At 34.2% G+C, this 23,012-nt stretch overlaps 1 protein-coding gene across 3 annotated transcripts in view; it reads left to right on the plus strand.

Annotated features, from left to right (window-relative positions):
• CACNB2 (calcium voltage-gated channel auxiliary subunit beta 2) overlaps nt 1-23,012 on the plus strand; it is a 379,562-nt gene that overhangs the window by 16,834 nt on the left and 339,716 nt on the right. For all 3 annotated transcript variants that reach the window (XM_074266791.1, XM_074266797.1, XM_074266790.1), the window contains exon 2: nt 4,852-4,944. In XM_074266791.1, the coding sequence (XP_074122892.1) occupies nt 4,852-4,944 (93 nt within the window). The remainder of the gene's footprint in view (nt 1-4,851; nt 4,945-23,012) is intronic.

A 23,012-nucleotide genomic window follows, 5' to 3' on the forward strand; every position in this document is an offset into this window, starting at 1 on the left:
AGAATTTTGTTCTTCAGTAAACATTTGTATCTTCTTTTCCATTTGGAGAATTTTGATTTTAGTGAATTTCTCTCTTCAGTGAATTTTTGTACATTTTTTCCACTGTCATTTCTGCTTTTTAATGCCTACCTTATTAAATTGTTGACTCTTTAAAATTTTTTCTTTCATCATTTTAAAAAATTTTCCCCCATTTTTTCCTCCACCTTTCTTAATTGATTTTAAAATCCTTTCTAAAGGTCTTCCAGGAATGTTTTTTGGGCTTGAGACCAATTCACATTTTTTTGAAACTTCAGATGAAACAGTTTTGATTTTGTTGCCTTCTTCTGAGTTTGTGCTTTGATCTTTCCTATCACTATAGTAACTTCTACAATCAGGATCTTTTTTTACGTTGTTTGTCCATTTTCTATGCCTATTTTTTGATTTTTAGCTTTATATTAAATTTGGGCTCCACTCACAAGGTGGAGGCCACACTGTGCCAAGTTTCAGGTTTTTTTGTTTAACTGTTTTCAAAGCTAGTTTTAGGGAATTTTAAGCTTTCCATTCTTCTAATATAAACAAAAGGAATTTGTTGGTGTTCATGAAGATGATTGATACACTGGGTGCAGATTTAAATTTTTTTTTTAAATCCAGTATCACTGGATCAAAGTGTATAGTTAGTATTATAACCCATTTTGCATAAGGGGAGGGGAACTGGTTATATTCAGTCTTTGAAAAATATTTGTAAGCATAAGCAAAACAGAAACCTTTGCTGTAGCAGTCAGAATTCAGGACAAAGATTATCAATGTTAAAGGCAACAGGAATCTTTGATATATTGGTTGGATAGTTGCAAGAGAGGGGGAAGGAGGGAAGGAGGGAAGGAAGGAAGGAAGGAGGGAAGGAGGGAGGGAAGGAAGGAAGGAAGGAAGGAAGAAAGGAAGGAAGGAAGGAAGGAAGGAAGGAAGGAAGGAAGGAAGGAAGGAAGGAAGGAAGGAAGGAAGGAAGGAAGGAAGGAAGGAAGGAAGGAAGGAAGGAAGGAAGGAAGGAAGGAGGGAGGAAAGAAAAAAACTTTTCTTAACAATGTTTATTGTATAAGCCATTTTTTAAAATTTTTTATTATATATATATTTTTATAATATTATCCCTTGTATTCATTTTTCTACATTATCCCCCCCTCCCTCCATTCCCTCCCCCCGATGACAGGCAATCCCATACATTTTACATGTGTTACAATATAGTCTAGGTACAATACATGTGTGTGAATATCATTTTCTTGTTGCACAATAAACATTAGAATCCGAAGGTACATGTAACCTGGGCAGACAGATATTAGTGCTAACAATTTACATTCACTTCCCAGTGTTCCTTCTCTGGGTGTAGCTACCTCTGTCCATCATTGATCAACTGGAAGTGAGTTGGTTTTTCTTTATGTTGAAGATTTCCACTTCCATCAGAATACATCCTCATACAGTATTGTTGTTGAAGTGTACAGTGATCTTCTGGTTCTGCTCATTTCACTCAGCATCAGTTGATTTAAGTCTCTCCAGGCCTCTCTGTATTCCTCCTGCTGGTCATTTCTTACAGAGCAATAATATTCCATAACCTTCATATACCACAATTTACCCAACCATTCTCCAACTGATGGACATCCATTCAACTTCCAGTTTCTAGCTACAACAAAAAGAGCTGCCACAAACATTTTGGCACATATATGTCTCTTTCCGCTCTTTAGTATTTCTTTGGGATATAATCCCAGTAGTAGCGCTGCTGGGTCAAAGGGTATGCACAGTTTGATAACTTTTTGGGCATAATTCCAGATTGCTCTCCAGAATGGCTGGATTCTTTCACAACTCCACCAGCAATGTATTAGTGTCCCAGTTTCCCCACATCCCCTCCAACATTTATCATTATTTGTTCCTGTCATCTTAGCCAATCTGACAGGTATGTAGTGGTATCTCAGAGTGGTCTTAATTTGCATTTCTTTGATCAGTAGTGATTTGGAACACTCTTTCATGTGAGTGGATATAGTTTCAATTTCTTCCTCTGAGAATTGTCTGTTCATATCCTTTGACCATTTATCAATTGGAGAATGGTTCGGTTTCTTATAAATTAGGGTCAGTTCTCTATATATTTTGGAAATGAGACCTTTGTCAGAACCTTTGTTTTTAAAAATATTTTCCTAATTTGTTACTTCCCTTCTAATCTTGTTTGCATTAGTATTATTTGTACAGAAACTTTTTAGTTTGATGTAATCAAAATCTTCTATTTTGTGATCAATAATGATCTCTAGTTCTCCTCTGGTCATAAATTCCTTCCTCCTCCACAAGTCTGAGAGGTAGATTATCCTCTGTTCCTCTAAGTATAAGCCATTTTGTAATGGCTTGATTACATGATTAACCCCAGCCATGTTGATCAGATCAATAAAATATGAGAGGAAATAATTCTCCTTAATTATCTGTCTACTAGATTTTTCGGAAGAGTATTTCCATTCCACATATAGGTGATCAAAACTAAGTTTATTGCTTGATTTATGTATTTGACTATTCTGTCTCAAGTCCTTTGCCATTTGAGTTATGACCTCTGCTTTGTTAATAGAGATTGAACAGATTGCCTCAGTTTCCTCATTTTCAAAATAAAAGGATTATACTAAATTAATCTGTGTGCATAAAAAGGTTGAAGTATATTTATATAACTACAATGGCTTCCAATAACCTACACTGAATCTTAGGCAGGATTCCAAAATTATATAGGACTAATGCACATAAAGTAATAGTTATTTTTTCCCATATGGAATCATTTAATATTTTTATGTTATTGGGAAACTTTCAAATGCCACTTTAACTTTCTTAAGCCTTGCAAGACATTTGCAATTAATCCTTTAATAATGGGAAAAGAAAGTTACTGAAAGAAAATATTTTTCCCTTATTTACTGAATGATACTTATATATTTTTAAAAATTGTATATTGGGTAAAACCCATGTATTATATAATGAAGGTACAGGGTTGATTGCCTTTCCTTTCTGAAGAAGTCAATTCAGTGGTGGTAGGATACATGCATTTTATGTAGATTTCTTGATTAGTTGAAAAAGAATGAACTTATTTAGGAAATACCTTTTGTTTGAAGACTACTCCACAATTACAGTAATTACAAATTCATCCAGATTACACAAAATACTGCCTATACTTTGCAAAAAAAAAAATTCAGCTCGTGTAAATACCACATATATTATAGTTTATTTGATACTTAAGTTTTAATGAGAGTCAGATGCTTATATGAAATATTTTAGGTTAGCATTTTCAAAACCTGAATATAGTGATTTAAAATGGTTTCCTATTTTTTGATGATTTAAGTTACATGAGTCAAACATTTCCAGTCATATTGTGGTATTTATTCCCAAGTATTTTTTCTGTCTTCCAAACCTAGAATCAGTACATTTTGTTTGATTTTCCTTAATAAGTTGAATCTGTACATAGAGTATAGGATGAAGGGGGGATGAGGGGAGACTGGGGCTTTACCTTTTGAAGTGAAAACCATTTGTCTGGAGCATTTCTAATAAATAAAAGCATTTTTTCTTTTTACCTTGAATACAATTAAAATGTATCTCAAATGTCCCATAACAATATAATGATATGATATATTTGTCCCTTTAATATTTATAAATACAACTGGAATCTTATTCATTCATGTCAAGTCAACAAGCATTATTAAGCATGTACTATATGATAGACATTACTGTGTGATTCTGTACTAAGTGCTGGACATAGAAATAAAAGTAAAAGGAAATATAGCCCTTTGCTCTCAAGGAACTTACAGTGTAATGGGAAAGACAATAAAGAATGAAAGGAGGAGGTGTGATAGAGGAAGGTACCCAGGCTGGCAAAGTCCAGAGAATCAGAAGTGGATTCAGGAAAGCAATGATGGATGGGTTGGACCTTTCTAAAAATGGAGGTTTTAAGAAGAGTTTACTAAGGAAACAAAGGGGCCACAAAAGTGGAGAGATCTTCAGGGTGAGAAGTAAAGGGATATTCTGGTGCAGGTAGGTAAGAAGAAAAAAGAAAGTAAAATACAGTCAAGCTAGAAAAAAATTACAGAAAAAAGATAGTAAAACATAGTCAAGCTAGAAGAATTTATAGAAAAAAATTATAGAAAATTTAGACTCACAATGAATGGAGACAGCTTAGATAATGAAAGATACTGCAATAGAATTGTCAGGCTATAGCTTTAGGGCTTAAATTTACCTAAGTATCTTAAAGGCTGTCAAATTATCTTTTTTATTTCATAAACAAGAAAACTGAGGCCCAGAGAGATTTTCTAAGTTTGCACAGTTTGTAGATAAATTATATGTTGTGTTGTGGAAACATTCTTCCTTCACTATCACATGAAAAGAATGAGGAGTTCTGCCACAAGAGGAAGACCAGTGATGGCAAGGCAATAAAAGTGATTTATCACATGAAGAAACAGTGAGTGGCTCATGTCATAATAATAATGGACAATACAGGGATTATCTGCTTATGTAAATGGTGTGCCAAAGGACTAACAATGTCTTCCTAGTTGTTCAGAGCTGAAAAATGGCAGACTTTGGGTTGGTGGGTCTGGTATTCATTGGATCTGTTTTCTTTCATTGGATAGTGCACAAAAGTGGGTATGAGTGAGTAGATGTTTTAATGAGAAACTTTCTCTCCCTTAGCATAAGACACTACTCTGCAAGATAAACTGGATAGGGTAGTAGATTCTAGCAATAAGAATTCACAAATTTTACCTGTAAAATAACAGATTTGTCCTTACTAAAATGTTTATTTGATATAATATAGTCATTAATGTAACAATCCTATGTAAAGGATCTAACAGTGTTCTTCTTGCCTTGTTTGTTCAGGTTTATGGGAAAGGAGCCAGAAGAAAAAATAGATTTAAAGGATCTGATGGAAGCACCTCATCTGATACTACCTCAAATAGTTTTGTCCGTCAGGTAAGGTGTCGTTTTGATGCTTTTTAAAAGTATTTTGAAAATATCGGTTGATTGTTGTCCTTTGTTCTCAAGAACCAAAATGATATCACTATGCTGGACTTAAGCTGGAGATTGTCTGACTATGGCTGAAAATATATTGTATAGGTTTTTTAAAAAGTCATTTTTCCTTGCCAGAATAAGGAAAGGAATTTGACATTGATATGATTTGAAAGAAATACTGATATAAGGCTTTACACTTTCCAATGCAGACATTCCTCAGAAGAGATTTACTAAAACCTTCTAAAAACATGTTTCTATGCAGTCTATTTCATATGAGATGGTGTCAAAATGGGAAGATATGATTAACAGATATTCCATTCTTTTCACTAGCTGACATCAAGCCGGAGATTTCTGTGTAAAAGTCTTCATATCTATAGCCAGTTGACTAATATTTTTTTCCCTTTTAAATTCTCTTTTCCCCACTATACACTTGTAATGAGAAATGAAAAAAAAAAAAAATACCATGAATACAGTGTGGGTTCTCCCTCCCCCCCTTAATCATGTGATCTCTGTGAGTGAAAGTCTAATGTATCTCATCTTTAAGAATTAAGCTCAACAGTTGCTGAATTTGTGTATTTCCTGATATAGAAGTGACCAACATTTGCTTTCCCACAAGATAACTTTAGTTCGATTTTGTGTTCTTAGTGGCTAATTATATGTATGTTTATAGTACCTTTGGGGTTTTGTGCCCAGAATTGAAGGATAAAATTGTAAATTGAAAAGTCAAAAATTATGTAATGTAATGACAAATATATATTGAGAGCCAGCCCATGGGGGAATGAATAAAAATAGGAAAAATATAAAAGGTAAAAATCATCAACTACTTATATTAAACATGGGAGGTTTATTAAATGCAATCTTCTTATAGCATGGAATTTAATATGTCCTGTGTTCCTCTGGGACTCCATGTCAGAATAAATTGACCTTATTTATAAGGGGTCCTATAACATTGACCTTGAGGCATATGTGCAGCAGGAAAGGAAAATTAGACTCCTTCCTTGGCAAGCTTTACAGTATTCTGCAGTTTTCTGAGATAAAGATGTATTTTTCATTATTTTTTCTAGTTAATCTTTATTCTGTCAACACTGCTTTGACAAGCTACAGAACTGCTACCAAGAAACTGGAGAGTAGCAGAAAAGCAAGAGTTTTCTGACACTATTTGCAAAATGAATAATTGGCAAAACAAAAAAGCATCATTTGAGCTAATCAACCATTATTTTAGAGAATGTCTTTAAAATGCTTTTCTTTTTCTCCCAATTCTCAAGCAATGGGTTTATCACATGGTTTTTCTTAACTTAGAGATTCCCATTAATCTTTACCATTTCATTGTAGTTAAGATAGAGCAGATAGAAGTGCTGGTATTGGTAGACATTTTGCTAGCATCTCTGATCTCTAGTTTTTCCTCTACTAACAGACTCTGATAGCTCCATGACTTTGGTGTGGGGAGTGGGGAGGTGTGAAGAAGGGTTGGAGAAAGGAAGAAAAAATGAAAAATAAATGTATATGATAACATTATTATATATTAAGGGATACAATTATTATATATTTTATAACACTTTTGCAGTATCATGTGCAATCATCTTTTTTGAAATGCTTGTTTTATTTTATAAATTGAAAATTAAATTTTAAAGTACTTCATTTTTTTGTTTTGAGAAATTGTTTGGGTTGAGTGAATTGCCAGGGTCACACAATTGGTAAGTGTTTAAGTGGTCTGAAGCCAGTTTTGTACTCAAGTCCTCCTGACTCCAGGGCCAGTAGTCTAGCCACTGTATAGTCTAGCTGCCCCCAAATATAAAAAATACTAATGGGAATAAGGATTAGTGTAGAGTCTGAGCCTATGATTTCCTTGGAACAGGGAACTCCTAGGTGAGGTAATTCACTTTACCAATGCTGGTTAGCATCTTCTTTGGAATTTATATTCTTAGAGGATTGTGATTCACCCCTAAATTATCCAGCCAGTATGTGTTACAGGCTGAAATTGAACCCACTCTTCTTGGCTTTGAGGACATTTAACCCTCCCCTGTGCATTACCGCTTCTTTGATAATATTACTAAACTTAAATTCATGAGTCCTGGTACTTAATTCTGAAATTCTTTTCTTAAAAGCAATGCAGCATCCTGATTTTAAAACACATTATTGTGGTTCAGTTGTTTTCAGCTGTGTCTGCTTTTTGGTGATCTCATTAGGGGTTTTCTTAGCAGATATTGGAGTGGTTTGCTATTTCTTTCTTCAGGTCAGATGAGGAAAACTGAGGCAGACAAGATTAAATGACTTATCCAAAAAATCACACAGCTAGTATGTGTCTGAGGCTGGATTTGAACTGAGGAAGATGAATTTTCCTGATTCCAAGCTCAGGGCATTTTCCACTGTGCCATTTGGGAATCATGATTTCCTAGGTGGTTTCAATTACACAGTTTCGAATGTTGTAGCAATGGAGAAGATGCAAATTCTAGATTACAACTATGTCATAACTATATGCTTTGTGTGTATATTCTTAATAAAATAGGTACACCTGAAAATACAAAATATAATATATACTGTAGTACAGAGACAGAGAAAATTAAATCTATAATTTCCTAACTTTACTATCTGGGTATTGTTAGAGCTTCAATTTTTCTGTGCTATTTGTTTATATATGTTTCACATGCACAGCAAAACCCAGCATTAGATAGTCTTTAAAAATTGGAAAATTTTGTGCGGCTGTCTCACCATGCTTGGTGGTCTCTTTTATACTCATGTCTGGAATAATTAATTCAGCAAGGGTTTTACTGTGACTATTTTTTAGTTACAATTAATTGAAATCCCTTGAAATAAGAGCCTGAGATTATGCTCATCAAGACCTGGCAAGTGCTATTTGGACCTGATTGCATTTTTTAAAAATTTCCATTTTAACATTTATATTCATATGTATGTGACATCTCAATTAAAGGGACCTGTTGAGAGGACCATTCATCTTGAGCAGATGGTTTTCTGCTTTTAGGCTGGAAACAGAAGGATTATTTCAGTGAAAATTGTTATCAGTGAAGTTTGATTTTATCAACAAGCCAAGCTGGAATTAATGCCTCATCTTTTTTTTTTTTTAAACTCAGTGATAATTTAAAAAATAAGAGCATGGGGCAATGAGGTGATGCAGTGGATGGAACTCCAGCTCTGAGTCAAGAGGACCTGAGTCCAAACCCAGCCTCAAACAGTTACTGTTGCATGACTCTAGGCAAATCACTTAATCCCAACTGCCTCCCCAGAAATAAAATAAAAATGAGATCACAATAAGGGGTCACAGATTTAGAACTGAAAGAACTAAATATAATTGAGAGCAAGTCTTTTATTTAATGGATAAGGAAACTGAGGTAAGAAACATTGTGATTTGCCCATAAACACAGGTTATAGTGTCAAGGGTAGGATTAAAAGCCATATTTTCCAAAGCTATCATGAAATCATAGAAAAATGATATCTTTCTCCCAGCCTCTAAAGCACTCACTTGGACTCAAGACTGGAGTTTTGATGTTAGAACCAAATCTGAATCTAGTATTGGGTCAGAGGTACTTAGTCACAAGAATTAAGCACCTCATATAGACACATGTAGTGTATTATATTATGTTGATGATATATGAATATTGATTATGAATATTTACAATGTTCTATTATTAATATTGTATAATAATATTTATATTAGCATAGTAATATGGATCTTCATTTTGTTGTTGTTGAGAGATCTTGGCCTAGAATATCATATAAAAGCAGAAGAGATGTTCTTTAAATTCTTAGAGGACTAGAAGGAAGAGTTAGTTGTAGGTATTATATTTGTTTTGATATTTCCAGTGTACACTTCTTTCTCTGACACTTTTCTCTCTCCTCCCTCTTCCTCTCCCTCTCTCCCTCCCTCCTTCTTCCTTTTTCCCTCTCTCCCTTTCCCTCCCTCCCTTCCTCCTTTTCTCCTCCTCTCCTTCTCCCTCCTTTCTTTCCTCCCTCTCTGTCTCTTTGTCTTTCTCTGTCCGTCTCTCTCACCATGTAGAAAACTATTGTATATTCTTACTGCCTTGAAGCTAGACTCCTTCTCTAGCTGATATTTTATCTAAATCAATTCATATTTTGAGCTCTAGTTCAAGTAGTTTCCACCTACTCAGGAACATCATAGGCATTATTACTTGCTTAGAGATCCAGATGTGTAAAACCTGAATAAAAATGCATATGGTACCAGAGGAAAGACCATTGAATAAATGGAAAAAATAATAAATGTTTTTATTAAACTATTACTTCTGGAAGAAGTCTGGTAGAAAGCTTGGCCAAGATCACTTTCCTTTTCACTGCCCCTTTGTCCTGAGTGATCTTAAACTTGAGTTAGCTTTGAAATCCTATCAGTTGTTCTTGGCATCTGACTCAATCCTTCTCATGGGTTTTTCTACTTGGATAATCCATGAGGTTGAGAAGATAAAGAGTAACATTTATGTCTCTGGTTTCAGATTAGATCCAGCATGAGAAAGTAGGATAGAGAACTGTCATCAAAGTCAAGGAGGCATGTTTTCAAGCCCCACATCTTACATAGAGTGGTTGTGGGACTCTGGAAAAGTCTTTTAACCTTATTAGGCAAGTGTCTAAAACTAGAGTTGGAGATAAGATATTGACCTGCTTTTACTAAAGGGAGTTTTCTCATTTGGGAATAAAATTACAGGTCCATTCGTTACTCTTATTCCAGAGTTGCCATTAATGAACAGCCAATAATCAGTTAGAATTAAATGTGGCTTCTTAATACTCTAATTCAATAAGTAGAATAGCTTAACCTTTATGAGAATGGAGTTCTCCCTTAACATGCCATAGACATAAGCATAATGAAAATAAGTTCTTAAGTAATATCTCATGGAATCATGATTGTTTCGAATCTTTAACCATCATATTGTCAAATGATCTGTGATTTTTTGGCAGGAATTCCTCATACTGAATAATTAAATATTATCTATGGGCATATAAATTGATTGTATATTATTTATTGTGATTAATCAGCAAACATTAATATTAATGAATTAAAGGTGCTTACCCAAAACTGCAGACACAAAGAGAAAAATAAAAATTCTTCCCCTCAGGGAGTTTATTTTCTATAATAAGCAGTTTTTAAGTCTGGAAAACCCATATTCCTAAAAAAACAAACAAACAAACAAAAAACCCTTTTTAATCTGTGCTTCCAAAACAGAAGACAGTTAAACTTGTTTCATAAGATATTACCAAAGCCTTTTTCCCTGCCCCCAAACAAAACAACACAGAGTTCTAAACATCCTCCAAGGGCTGTTGCAGGAGGAAATAAAAGAAAGAATAATATTATAAATTATTGCATGAGAATTTGGGAGGACAAGGTAATTTACTTGGTGGAATAGGTGGAGAAGGAAGGCCGCACACTTTTGTGCCTCTTCTTTTAGCCCAATTGTGCAACCACAACTAACTGCACAAATTCTTTGCTATTGCCAAGGTCAGTGAAAACTATGTGCATCTGCAAGTAAGCATTGGTCACTAAAGCTCAGGCGGGGGTGGGGGTAGTGTTAGGATCTGTAGCTCGCTCTTTTGGCCCAGTTTTCCCCTTCTTGTGTGTTTTCTGCTTCTTTAAAGCCACGTGCTTTCCCTGGCTACATTCATTTACCTGGCAACTTTCCTGAGATGAACACCAAATGCTAGGAGGACCACTGCCAGCTTTGTTTTATTTTGATGAAAGAACGACATGGCAACATGTTTCATTCAGATTGCCTTGCTGAGCGAGCCATCCTGGATGTGCAGCCCATGACATCCAGGGTGGTTCATTTTCAAAGTCATCCTGTTGGATCGATCCAGGACCATTTGGGAGTGGAATGAGACTGAGGAGGAGAAAACTGATTCCCCGTTCCATGACCAGTATTTTAAGGCCTTTGAAGTGCCAGTTAGCTTGTTGCTGGAGGTTAACAGGAGAAAGACTCTGAATCTGATCTGGTTTGTGCATACCGACATATGTTGTGGTTGTAACAAAATAATCCTGTAGCTTCCAAGGGTTTCCAGGATACAAATCAGGCTGACAAAATGGAATGAACTAAATATTTAACAGAAAGTGGTATGACACTTTGGAACCACGGTATTCTAAACAAATTCCACCAACTCCTAGTATCGTGTCCTTGGTTATGTTTTTCTGGATCTTATATTAATTCAAATTTTATTTTAAATACTAATGATTAAACACAAAACTACAATGTCTCTTTCTCCCCCCCAAAAAATTTTTTTTTGTTTTGTAAAGACAGATTAAACAGTGATAAAGATTACAGACTCCAGGCCTGCTTAAACCAATATGCTCAAGGTTTGATAAATCTTTCAGCCTTTAAATATTGGCTTGGTGCCTTCTTAGGCTGGTTTCAGTCACAAACATTACCATAAATAATAATATAGTGAATTTATTAGCATTATTCTTTTCTGCAAATTTCTTTCTGTTTTCATAGGCATTTACTGACCAGATTTTGTGAATGGTGGAATTTATATTTTGTGGTGTCAGGAGGGCTGCTTTAAAATAATTTTTTTTAATTTTACAAATGTTTGCCTAATACTAGCAGTGAACAAACTACTTGTCATCCTGTGATATAAACATGTAGAATATATTTTACATATGCATTTATATTCATTGTTGAAAAATTAATTTTTAAAAGACATTAAAGCATATCAATTTATTTATTGTGCTTAGATATACTTAGTTTTTAAAGTCTAAATTTTCAAATAAATTTTCTCTTTGAAGAAAGAAAGAGCATGATTATACAAATAACTTCTGAGAAATGCTTTTCCCAAATTGGTTTATTATAGTGTTAGATCTTCTCTTCTATAAACAAGGCCATTCTTCCAATTGCTAAAAATAATTGAGTATATCAAGACATGTAATCTTTTCTATTTGTCTTTTTCATTAAGCTAAAGAAAATCATTTTTTAAAAAATTCCAGCCTCATTTCTGCACATGTGATATTATTACTACTACTAATTATAACTTATTTAAATTTTTATAGATACTATAATAATTCCACAAGATAACACTAGTATTATTAGCCTGTTTTTATTGATGAAAAAACTGAGGTATACATAAAGAGGGACGGTTGTTTTGCCGTAAGTAATATGTCTTAAAATTATCATGTACTTTCTCCCTTCTCCTGCCATTCACTGGGACAAGACTTGTAAAGTTTAAGAATCTACAAACTTAAAAGAAAAAAAAAAACTCGATTAATAGATCAATCCAGAGTTCATCCAGAGTAGAATATATAACAATATCTGAGAGAAGAGAGTGCTAGAAAATACCTCATTCATTTGTATACTGTAGCCATGAGGGTCATGTCCTCTAAAGTTTCAGAATGTCATAGTGGATTGACTTCTCTGTAGTATTCATACCTGGTATCAAATAAAATGATCTGTATAATAGGGAGAAGGGTGAGGAAGGGAAAGATGTCTCAGGTTGCTCTACCTCAGACCAGAATCTGTGAGCCAAATCTGATCACAGACCCCTGACCTGCCAGTATTTTCTATTAGAAGATTATTTCCTTCTAATTGGCCATTTCTGTTAGCACCTAAGAGTTCCACAGAAGGTCTTGCTGTCTATGGTTTATTTGCTGTATCACAATTCCTTAAGTATTTATTAAGCACCTTATACATGTGCAAGGCAAAATAAAAAATAGTTGTCTTCAAAAAGCCTGTATTTTATTCTTTGGAATGGAAGGGACTTGAAAAATTATTTAATCCAACACTTTCATTTGCTCTAAGACTTAGTGGAAGTGACTTGGAGTCAAAACTTGAAACTACTTCTGATTCTAAGCCTAGGATTCTTTCCCCTGAGGAAATAGAGACTTTGACCTTGGGTAGAAGGCTTAAGAAATTCATCCAATGATGGAAAGAGACATGGATCACTCAGAGTCAAAGATGTTCATGTCAGAAATCACATTGTCAACACTTCCTAGAAATTATTTAATGGACTAGATCAAGGCTTCTTAAACTTTTTCCCGTTTTCGGGACCCGTTTTCGCCTAAGAAATTTTTACATGAACCCAAGTACATAAAATAGACATACAAATGAAACATCATAATTTCACTATCCTCATGATCCTATAGTTACATGATCCCAAATGGGGTTGCAATCCACAGTTTAAGAAGCTTTGGTCTAGATAATAGGCAGGGGCTACTGTCATAGGTTTAGAAAATAAGTAGGTACTTTATGGTGGTCTGTTGTTTCTGTGGTGACTGCTTGATTAACTGAGCTGTGAAAGCGGGTTCAGATTCATGAAGTTGGACTTGTGTCTGAAAGTATAATCTTACTAGATGATTTATGTGGTTTAGTTCTTCATGGGGAAAGTAAATGGGCAATGAGAAAGTAAAGGAGTCAATCCTTTCCCAATGCCTCCCTTCTCTTTCCCCTCTTGGTGAATTATTGTTCTCTCTCAGTTGCATGGCAAATGGTGAGCATTTATTTAGTAACTGATAGATGCCAAAAGAACCCTTCTAAAAACTCAATTCTTCAAAATTTTACATTTATCAATTAAACCCACTTATGTTATCTGTTGATAACATTACTACAAGGGATTAACAGTAAAGAATGGGAGTAGAAAAGGTACTTTCTACCCTTCAGATGTAATTTCTAACAATTAGCCATTACCCCCCTTTTTTATTCCTCTTTTTCTTTCCCTTTATTTTAAGGCCCAAGTCAATAATCATGTCATTTTAAGAAGTGGAAATCCCAGTTCCTTTTCTAGTTTTCCTTCCTGTTCTTTTTTTCTTTTTATACTTAAAAAATAATTGATGAATTAGAGAATTAGGATTTATCTTGTAACTTTTGGGCTTCTAACATTCCCGCTGTTTTTATTTATTTAGATTTCCATGTGAGGTAGCAATGGTTTGCTTTCCATTTAGAGGAGAGAAGTTCTTAAGAGTTCCACAAACTTCCACCTTTCCCCCCAATCTTAAGTACAAGGAAAGCCTTAATAGCTTAAAACTGCATCAAGATTTTGGGGACATCTTGAAACTGTTGATTGTATTTCATTATAATTGGTTTCTGTTATAATCCTATACATTTAAAAACATTACTCTGAGAAGGTTATCTATAAGCTTCACCAGACGGCCAAAGAAGTTCATAATGAAAAAAAAAGTTTAAAAACACAGACTGAGAAGGAAAATTAGAGTTTCCAATTTGGCACTTTGTCTCCCTCCTCTCCCAAAACACACACCTTCCTATTTGTCCCTATCCATTCTGGGGTCTGCAGTATTGTGATCTCACCAGGTTTTCTCTTTATTATTGTTTTTAATGAGGCTGTAACTTCTCTGGCCCATGTGTTTTCTTTATAAACTGTTATGCCTTTTATAACCTCAAGGTTTACTACTGTTCTAGTTTCTCATTGCCATTAAAAGAACTTTGTTCCACTTCAGTTTTACCCAGATGTTACTGCCGAAAATTGGAAGAAGGCCAATTCCTGTTCTTTGGTTTTGTCTCCCTAAACTTTTCTTTTAAGCAAAAGATGGTATAGCTTAAGTGGACTCCAATACGAAATTTAGTAGATGTAGTAGCCACCTCTCAGTCGATGATTTTTGAATCCTACAATTTTAACATTTTTATTCCCATTTGAAGTTAGTTATATCATAGTAATATCACAACCTCACATAGTCCTAGAGTCATCTGCTGCTTGATCTCTCTCCAAGGGATTGAGTCCCCATTCTCATCATATTCATTAGTTCTTCACTCATATTCCCTGACCATTCCAGGGGAAATTCATTTTTTTCTTCTACACTGAATTCCCCCCCCCAAAAAAAGGGAATCAGTTTTTATAAAAATACCTCATATGCAACCATGAATTGATTATGAGATAGTTATTTAATTGCAGAGAGCAGCTAGGTAGTAGAGTGGATAGTGCCAGTCCTGTAATGAGGAAGACTCATTTTCATGAGTTCAAATTTCACCTCTGACATTTGCTAGCTGTGTCACTTGATCTTGTCTGCCTCAGTTTCCTCATCTGTAAGTGAGCTGAAGAAGGAAACTGCTAACCATTCTAACTTTGCCAAGAAAATCCTAAACAACTTCACAAAGAGTTGGAAACAATGGGACACAAAAAACAACAAATTTTATTCCTACACAGGAAGAGGAATGTTGAACATAAAAGGATCACAGGGCACAATTAATAAAACAGTGTAAACAGGATCTCCAAACTCATTTTGTAGCCAGGTTATGATCTGTTGGGGCTGGTAACAAGCCTCATCAACACATAATAGAGTTTGGAATTTCTAATAATTAGCCATTTCACATTTGACCTCTTCACTGGACTATTGGGTAATCAAGTAACCCTCTTAATCTTCTTTTCCATGGATTTTTCATTTCCTACCACTGGTTTTCTGGTGGTCTCTGATAGTCCCTTCTTCCTGCTTTTACCCATTACTGCCATAGAGTAAGCCATATCTTACTGATGACTGCAGCTCTCTGGGTCTCCTAACCATTCACAAGGCCCTGTACCAAAAGAAACTTGGTAGAGATGGAGTTGGCTCCATTCTGTGCACAGGCTTACCTAGGTAGGACAGGTTCATAGGCTATGGTGGTACTGGGAGAAAAGCATTCCTTACAAAAAACCCTCTAGACAGTTTGGAGTCCTAATTGCTCTTCAGAAGGAAGAACAGCCAAAAGGCTAGTTACCTCTGTTCTATATCCACAGAATGGACACTCAGCAGGCAATCCTGACTACTCAATCCAGAATGAGTCATAGACCTCTAAAAGCATTTTGATCCTCCCAAAATTCTCTACAAGGAATGACTGTTGAGCATGCTCACAAAAAGAAGGGCAGGAAAAAATGGATGGCTCTTGATTGAGAAATAAACATTTGAAAAGAGAAGAAAACTCTTAAGCTAGAAGAAAATAAGTGAATATAAGTTTTTATCATCAGTTTTACATGTAGAATTACATAGTATCCTTTTACTCCTTTTTTTAAATAAAATTGAAAAATCAGTTGAGGGTTTTAAAAAAATATTGTTATAAATACAGTTGAACTGTTCTTGTAATTTAACTTTGAATTTCTTCAATGATTTCAGGTAATTTCCTTAAAATACCATGAACTATATTATGAGCAACAGGAGATGGCATGTCCAAAATAGAACTTTCACTCTAGGTGGATAAAGATTAAACCTGATCAGAAGTACCAGGAGGGTCACATTTACCCATTAGAATAAACATTTGGTCTATAGATGTGCATAGAATACAAAGCATTTATTATACATGATCAATGTATTGTTCCATCCCGTGCCTACTGTCTTGTTGGCTGTAGCAGAAGATCCTGTATCACCTATACACCATACTGAAGTCAGAATGATTCCTTGTGCTATTTTGTTTCTGAATTTGAGCTTAAATATTTTAAAGCATTGATATAGTTTTTAGACAAAGATAGAGAGCCTGCCTCAGAATTAGGAAAATCTCTTTTCAAGACTAGTCTCACATCCTGATTAAATTAAATCTCTGTAAATTGCAGAACAGTACAAGAAGTTTCCTAAACCAGTGAGATCACAGTCACACACACATGTATATGTGTATATAATATAATATAATTATATATATATATATGTATATAAAATATAGTATGTTTATATATATCTATATGTTAGTATGAATTATATATCATGTATGTAATATATACTAGCATATAGCATATTACTACATTTATATGATATGTAGAATATAAGATTTTAACATTTATATAATCTATAATGTAATATATTACAGGTAACATGTATTAACCTATAACATGTATATATAAATATATAGATGTTTTATTAATCTTTCAATTATATGATATATAATTCTATATATTCATAGTTAATATACTTACATATTACAGTATAATTCTACATAACCTATATATTATATTAGATTACATGGGTTAGATAATATATATATATATTTATAACATATTTCCCTGCATATGTGGATATATTATATGTGAACCAGAATCAGAATATATGACCTAATCAATAATATTCCTTTTTCAAAGTTTTGTTAAAAGTACACTTACTTTTATTTAAATAGGATTGTCTCAATATCATAAAATTACAGCTGAAAGGGGCTTTAGAAATAATTTAAAGCAGTTCTTTAGCAGAGGAAACCAAAGTCTAAAGATGAAAATACAAAATGCTACAAAAATTAGTATAATTTAAAAATCTTACTAGCATGTGAAAAAGGCACGTTACTATATAAAAATGGTGGTACTTTCATTTTTTTTCCTTAGCAAGTCTCAGAATTAGCTGAGTTCTTTAAGTTATAGCTACAGATTTATGAATGTTAATTATAATACAGATGAATAATTAGTTTCTCAAACAGTTCTTCCCAACTATCAAAGAGCACCAATACAAGGAGATGTCACACATTAGATCAGAATACCTCTTTGACATATATAGTTACTTTTATAAAAGGGCAAGGATTGTCCAAACTCTTGAATTCTTTGATATTTGATGTCACAAATTTATAAGGACAAACACTGTGGAAGCCAATTGCTTTGTTCTCTGGAGAGTCATAAAAATGCAATAAGATATCAGCTGCAGACATGTCTTAGGAATATCATCACCAACATTAAAGATTGAAGAACTTCCATTGGGAAGAACTTTTTCAAAAAATAATTTCCATTTAGGCACTTGTTTATATTTTGGATATAATTCTAAAAGACTTGTTTGTGATAAAAGTCAGTGATAAGAGCATAACTATAATGGTTTTAAAACCCTCAAGGCAATCCTTTGGAAACAACAAACTGTTTGAATTCTAATTTCAGCATGAGAAAAATTATATAAAATATTATTTATATTTACCACTGTGAGAAAGTGTTTTATTGATATAATTAAAGAAATGCTTTTGATTCATTAGCAGTAGGATATTTTGAGTTGTCTCTTCGATAATTGCAATACATTTTTTGTTGTTCCATCAACCAATTTCATTTATCATTAATAGCATGTGAAAACAAGGAGACTGGCTAGGGTTTATTTTATAGCCATCTAATAGATCAAAGTTAACCATCTCCCATGGAACTGAACCCTGACCTTGTCCTCATTAGCCCGTGAATTTAACCAATAAGATAACTAATATTTGTGATGCAAATATGTTTATATAAGTTTGTAAGTTATTTTGAAGATGAAACTCTGAAAGGAATCCATTCTTCCATTAGATCTAAGTATCATTCTGATTGCTTTTAGTGTTAACTATTACTATAACTCAGTTTAATATTCTGCTTTCATTATGATGCTTTCTCTTAAATTTTAAGTTACTAAGGGGCTCCCATGTCTATTTGGTTCACTTTGCTTAAGGCCTAACATAGTGCATCGGGTAGACATGTATTCCATCAGGACTTTAAATGATAATGTCTATGGTGAAATGATAGAACACTTTTTCTTCTAACTAGAAAATCATTATCAAACTTCACTTTAAACCTTCTTGGGCAAATTTGGTTTGGTACATGGAAGGAATTCTGACTTGTTGGTCAAAGGACATGTGTTCAAATTCTTTTCTGGCACTACTTGTGGAACCTTGTTGTTGTTGAGTTAGTTCACTTGTGACCATTCTCCATGATCCCACTTGAGGTTTTCTTGGCAAAGATACTGGTTTGCTATTTCTTTCTCCATGTGGGACCTTAAATACCCTGAGTTTCAGTTTTATCCTTTCTTAAATAAAAGGAATGGATTAGATGACTTCTGAATTCCTTCTAGCTCAAGATATCTGATGTTATTTTCCTGTTATTTCTAGTTCTTCACTACCCATTCTACTGAAATAATCATGTATCATCATAACTTCTTATTATGAGATCCAAGGGTTCCCCCAATGATAAGTCCCCCACTTCTTATCTCTCTACAACCTTTGACTTATTGACCTCTTTCTCCTATTGGGTATCCTCTCTCCTTCAGGTCAGATTTGCCACATATACCTGGTTCAGCTACCTCTAACTACTATTCTGTCTCCTTCATTAGCATTTCATCCTCTTTGTAATCCCTTATAGCTGGGGTCCTCAAAGGTCTGCCTTCTACTCCCTTTTACTTTCCACTCTATATTTGGCAATCTTGTCTAGAAAATCCGAGAATGGATAGCTTCCAGAGACTTATGAAGATTACCCCCTAGTCCTTAATTTCCATACCTTACCTTGATTGCTGATTCATTTGACAAGTGGTTTGTTGTTCTCCATAGCATTCTGAAATATAACATTACATAGAGTTAGAAGTCTGGAAGGAATATGGAGCTGATCATAGTGTAGTCAGCTATTATAATATGATTTTTAAATAATCATTGGTGAAAAATGATGTACTCAAAGTCACTTAACACTTTGCTTTTAACAACCAGAAATCCCTCTTAAGATAATCAAGATAATCAAGACTCTTTTTCCTCCTCTCCTTATCAAAAATAGAGAGCAGCTGCTTTCCAAAATCTTGCTTTATCTCATCTTATCTTTGAAGATAATAGCTTAGAAGTCCCCTTCCTAGATACATACTCTATCTCCAAATTTTTGTTGGAATTAATATTTCCCACACAGTTCATCATTTTTAGCTGCTCCATTCTTCTCTCTGTTCTCCAAAATCACTGCTTTTACTTTCTATATTTCTACATTAAATGTTGTTAATTTTCTTGGCAGATAACTCGCTAACCATTTAACAAACTCCAATGAATGGATATTTGATGGTTTTCATTATAGTGTTTGCATTTATCCATATTAAAGTATGAAAGTCCCAATGAAAATGAATGAGCCAAAAACAAATGAAGATTACATACTTTGGTTGGGTCTCCAGGGAACATAGTGCACTGAACCATTGTTTAGTTAGACATGATGTCAGTCACTGAAAATTTTGACAGATGTAAGAACTTGGAATAACAAAAATTCAAGACTGTAAAAAACAGACATTTAACATTTTTCACTAGTAGCAGACAGAATAGCTACTGTTTTAGACTCCTGACAATTAGGCTGTCCATCTGTCAAAGGTTATGTCCCCTATATTACAAAGCAGCATGGCCTTCCCTATGTAATAGCAATGGAGTCTAAAATGGTCTACTTAAATTTAGTATAAGATCCTCCAATGGGAAGACAATAGACCACAATTAAGCTAATAATCCTAGAATCACTATGGGGGAGGCTTATTTTATGTAGCTTTAAAGAGTAAAACTAGGACCAATGACCTCAGTCAGTCAAGAATGTATTTCTACAGTGCCAGTCCTGTAATCAGTAAGATTAATCTCCCCGAGTTCAAATGTGACCTCAGATATTTATTAGCTTCATGATTTGCCTCAGTTTCCTCATCTGTAAAATGAGCTAGAGAAGGAAATAGCAAACCACTGCAATATGTTTGTCACGAAAATGGGGTAATGAAGCATTGAATACGACTGAACAATAAGAACTGTCATATTCTGCATATATTTATATTTGTACTTGTCGTTCCTCATTAGAATATAATTTCATCTTCCTCATTAGAATATAATATGCTTGAGAATAGGAATTGTTTTACAAATATTACAAAGGTATTTATATTCCCAACACCTAGCATAGTTGACCTACTTGACATGTGAATGCTTATTAATTGACTGGTTGTAGGAAGTAATATTTCAGAAGTTCAAGAATGTTAATTAGAATTGCTTAGTAATAGAATAGGTTATCTCAAAATAATGACCTCTCTATCACTGATTAGTCTTCAACAAAGACTGAATAACCATTTGTCAGTGACATTGTTGTAGAAATTTCTTCACACAGGAGATTAGATTTTTAGGATTAGTAAGGTTTCTCTCCCAAATGAAAAGTAGTTTCAATTCCCATTCACAAGAAAATGTTTTGATGTGGTCAAGGTGAGAATTGCTTTTGCTATATTCATTTCATATGAACAGGAATTGTCCTGAGATAATATTTGTAAAGGGCTTTGTAAACCTGAAAACACCATATAAATGCTATTATTGTTATATGAATCTCATATTTCCCTTTAAATGTTTATAAAAGTTTCCACTGAACAAGAATACTCACAGTGTGCTAGAAGTGGGTGTTTTCCAGCCTTATTTAAAAAAAAAAGGCAATATGGCATGATGGCTGGTTCAGAGATGATTTGGGTCCAGGTGCCACTTCTGATACATTAAGGCCTTGTGAACCCAGAGAAGTCAATTAACTGTTCTAACTTCTGACAACTCACTAAGAATTAGTTTCAGAGGAGGAAATGACCAGCTTTGGTAGAGGGAGTTCCATTTACCATTTAGGTTCCAATTAATGAGTCAGAACAATGAACCCTTGAAGTGGTCTCATTATTTGGATTCACAATCTGTATTTACATTAGGTTATCAATTACCATATTTTATATAATTATAACTTGAGATACTGTAAATTTGAATATGTGACCACTCCAGGAGAATTCATTATTTGCACGAATTGGGACTTACTTGGGCAAGTGAAATCACAAACATACTCCCTATGTTTTTCATTTTTGCATATTAACTATTCTTTAGATCTTACTTTTCCATCTCCTATCTCCATGATATGGTGTTCATTCATCCCTTGCTCCTGGAATGCACAGTAAACCCCTCCCTTATATTTCCCTGTCAAGAATACTTTTTTGGGGGGCAGCTGGTTGGTGGAGTGGATAGAGCACCAGCCCTGAAGTCAGGAGGACTTGAGTTCAAATTTGCCCTCTGACATTTATACTTCCTAACTGTGTGAACCTGGGAGAGTCACTTAACCCTAATTGCCTCAGGGAAAAAAAATCTTTTTTTAAAGATTTAACTCAGATATCATCTCCTTTTTAATTCCTTCTCCTGTCTTTGCCTCCCTTTCCTGGAACTTTCCTTAAGGACTACAAACCACTCCCCCCCCCCCATCACATTTTGTCTTGCATTATGCCTATTTTAGCATTTTTTATTTTTATAGCTCCAGGACAAAACACTGTGCTTTATAGGTACATAATAGATCCTCCCTTGACATCTATTTATTTGAATAAATCAATTTCAATTTCAAAAACTTATCTGAATTGAATTCTGTGTGCACATGTCCAAACATTTTGCATACATTTTTAATGCTTGGTAAATAAAGATCAAATTGGCGCTCGCTCAGAAGCCTGCAGTTGGCAATGAATATTAGCATGATGTAAAAGTTGTAATTGAAAAATGCAGCAGCCATATATTTCCCCCTGTGCATTCAATATAGCAGAACTGTTGAATGATATAACATCTCTTTCTAGGACCAGTTCCCTATCAGAGAATAGTTCCATAAATCCTTCAGAATTTTTTTTTTTGTTGTTCAGTGCTGAGTAAGCTCTTCAGGAAGCGCTATGTCTCAACCAAATCAAACAAAGACCTTATTTTCATAGGACTTTTCATTCTGGTGTGGAGAATTTTACAAGGGGATTGTGTTTAATGTCAAATATCCCGTGACTTTTCATTTTCTTTTAAAGTAGTGTCAAATTGACCCCAGATTCTTTTATTTTATTGTTATTGGACAAGAGCCCTATTTTTTAAGGTAAGAATCTTTGCATTTCATCTTTAATTAAAGGATACAAAAATGAAGTAGGTCTAAAGTAACATCTGCTCACCTTTTTATAGAAAAACAAAGTTTGAAATGTTCTTTTTCTTGCCATAATTTTCTGCCCTGTAAAGGTTTAGGGATGTGTGTGTGTGTGTGTGTGTGTGTGTGTGTGTGTGTGTGTGTGTGTGTGTGTGTGTGTGTGTGTTTAATTAAGGCAAGAAATATCAAGGAAACAGTGTCACACAGACAAAAAGCCCTACCCCTGAAACTGATGACCTGAGTTAAAATCTGCCTCTTCTGTTTACTGATTGTTTCATGATCCTCAGTTGCCTCTTCTGTAAAATTGAAGGATTGGTCCAGATGGCCTCTGAAATTCCTTCCTGATTTAGGTCTGTGATCCAGTATAAAATGATTAAAAGGAATGAATTTCTTTTCTTTGAGCAAATGGTTCAACTTCTCAGTGTCTTGTAAAATGAAATATATACTGTCTACCTCATAGAGTTATTATAAAGAATAAATGAAATAACATATTTAAAGCCTACCACACATTGTTACAGAAGTGTAACATT

This window comes from Sminthopsis crassicaudata, chromosome 5 (assembly GCF_048593235.1).
Source record: "Sminthopsis crassicaudata isolate SCR6 chromosome 5, ASM4859323v1, whole genome shotgun sequence".
NCBI lineage: Eukaryota > Metazoa > Chordata > Mammalia > Dasyuromorphia > Dasyuridae > Sminthopsis > Sminthopsis crassicaudata.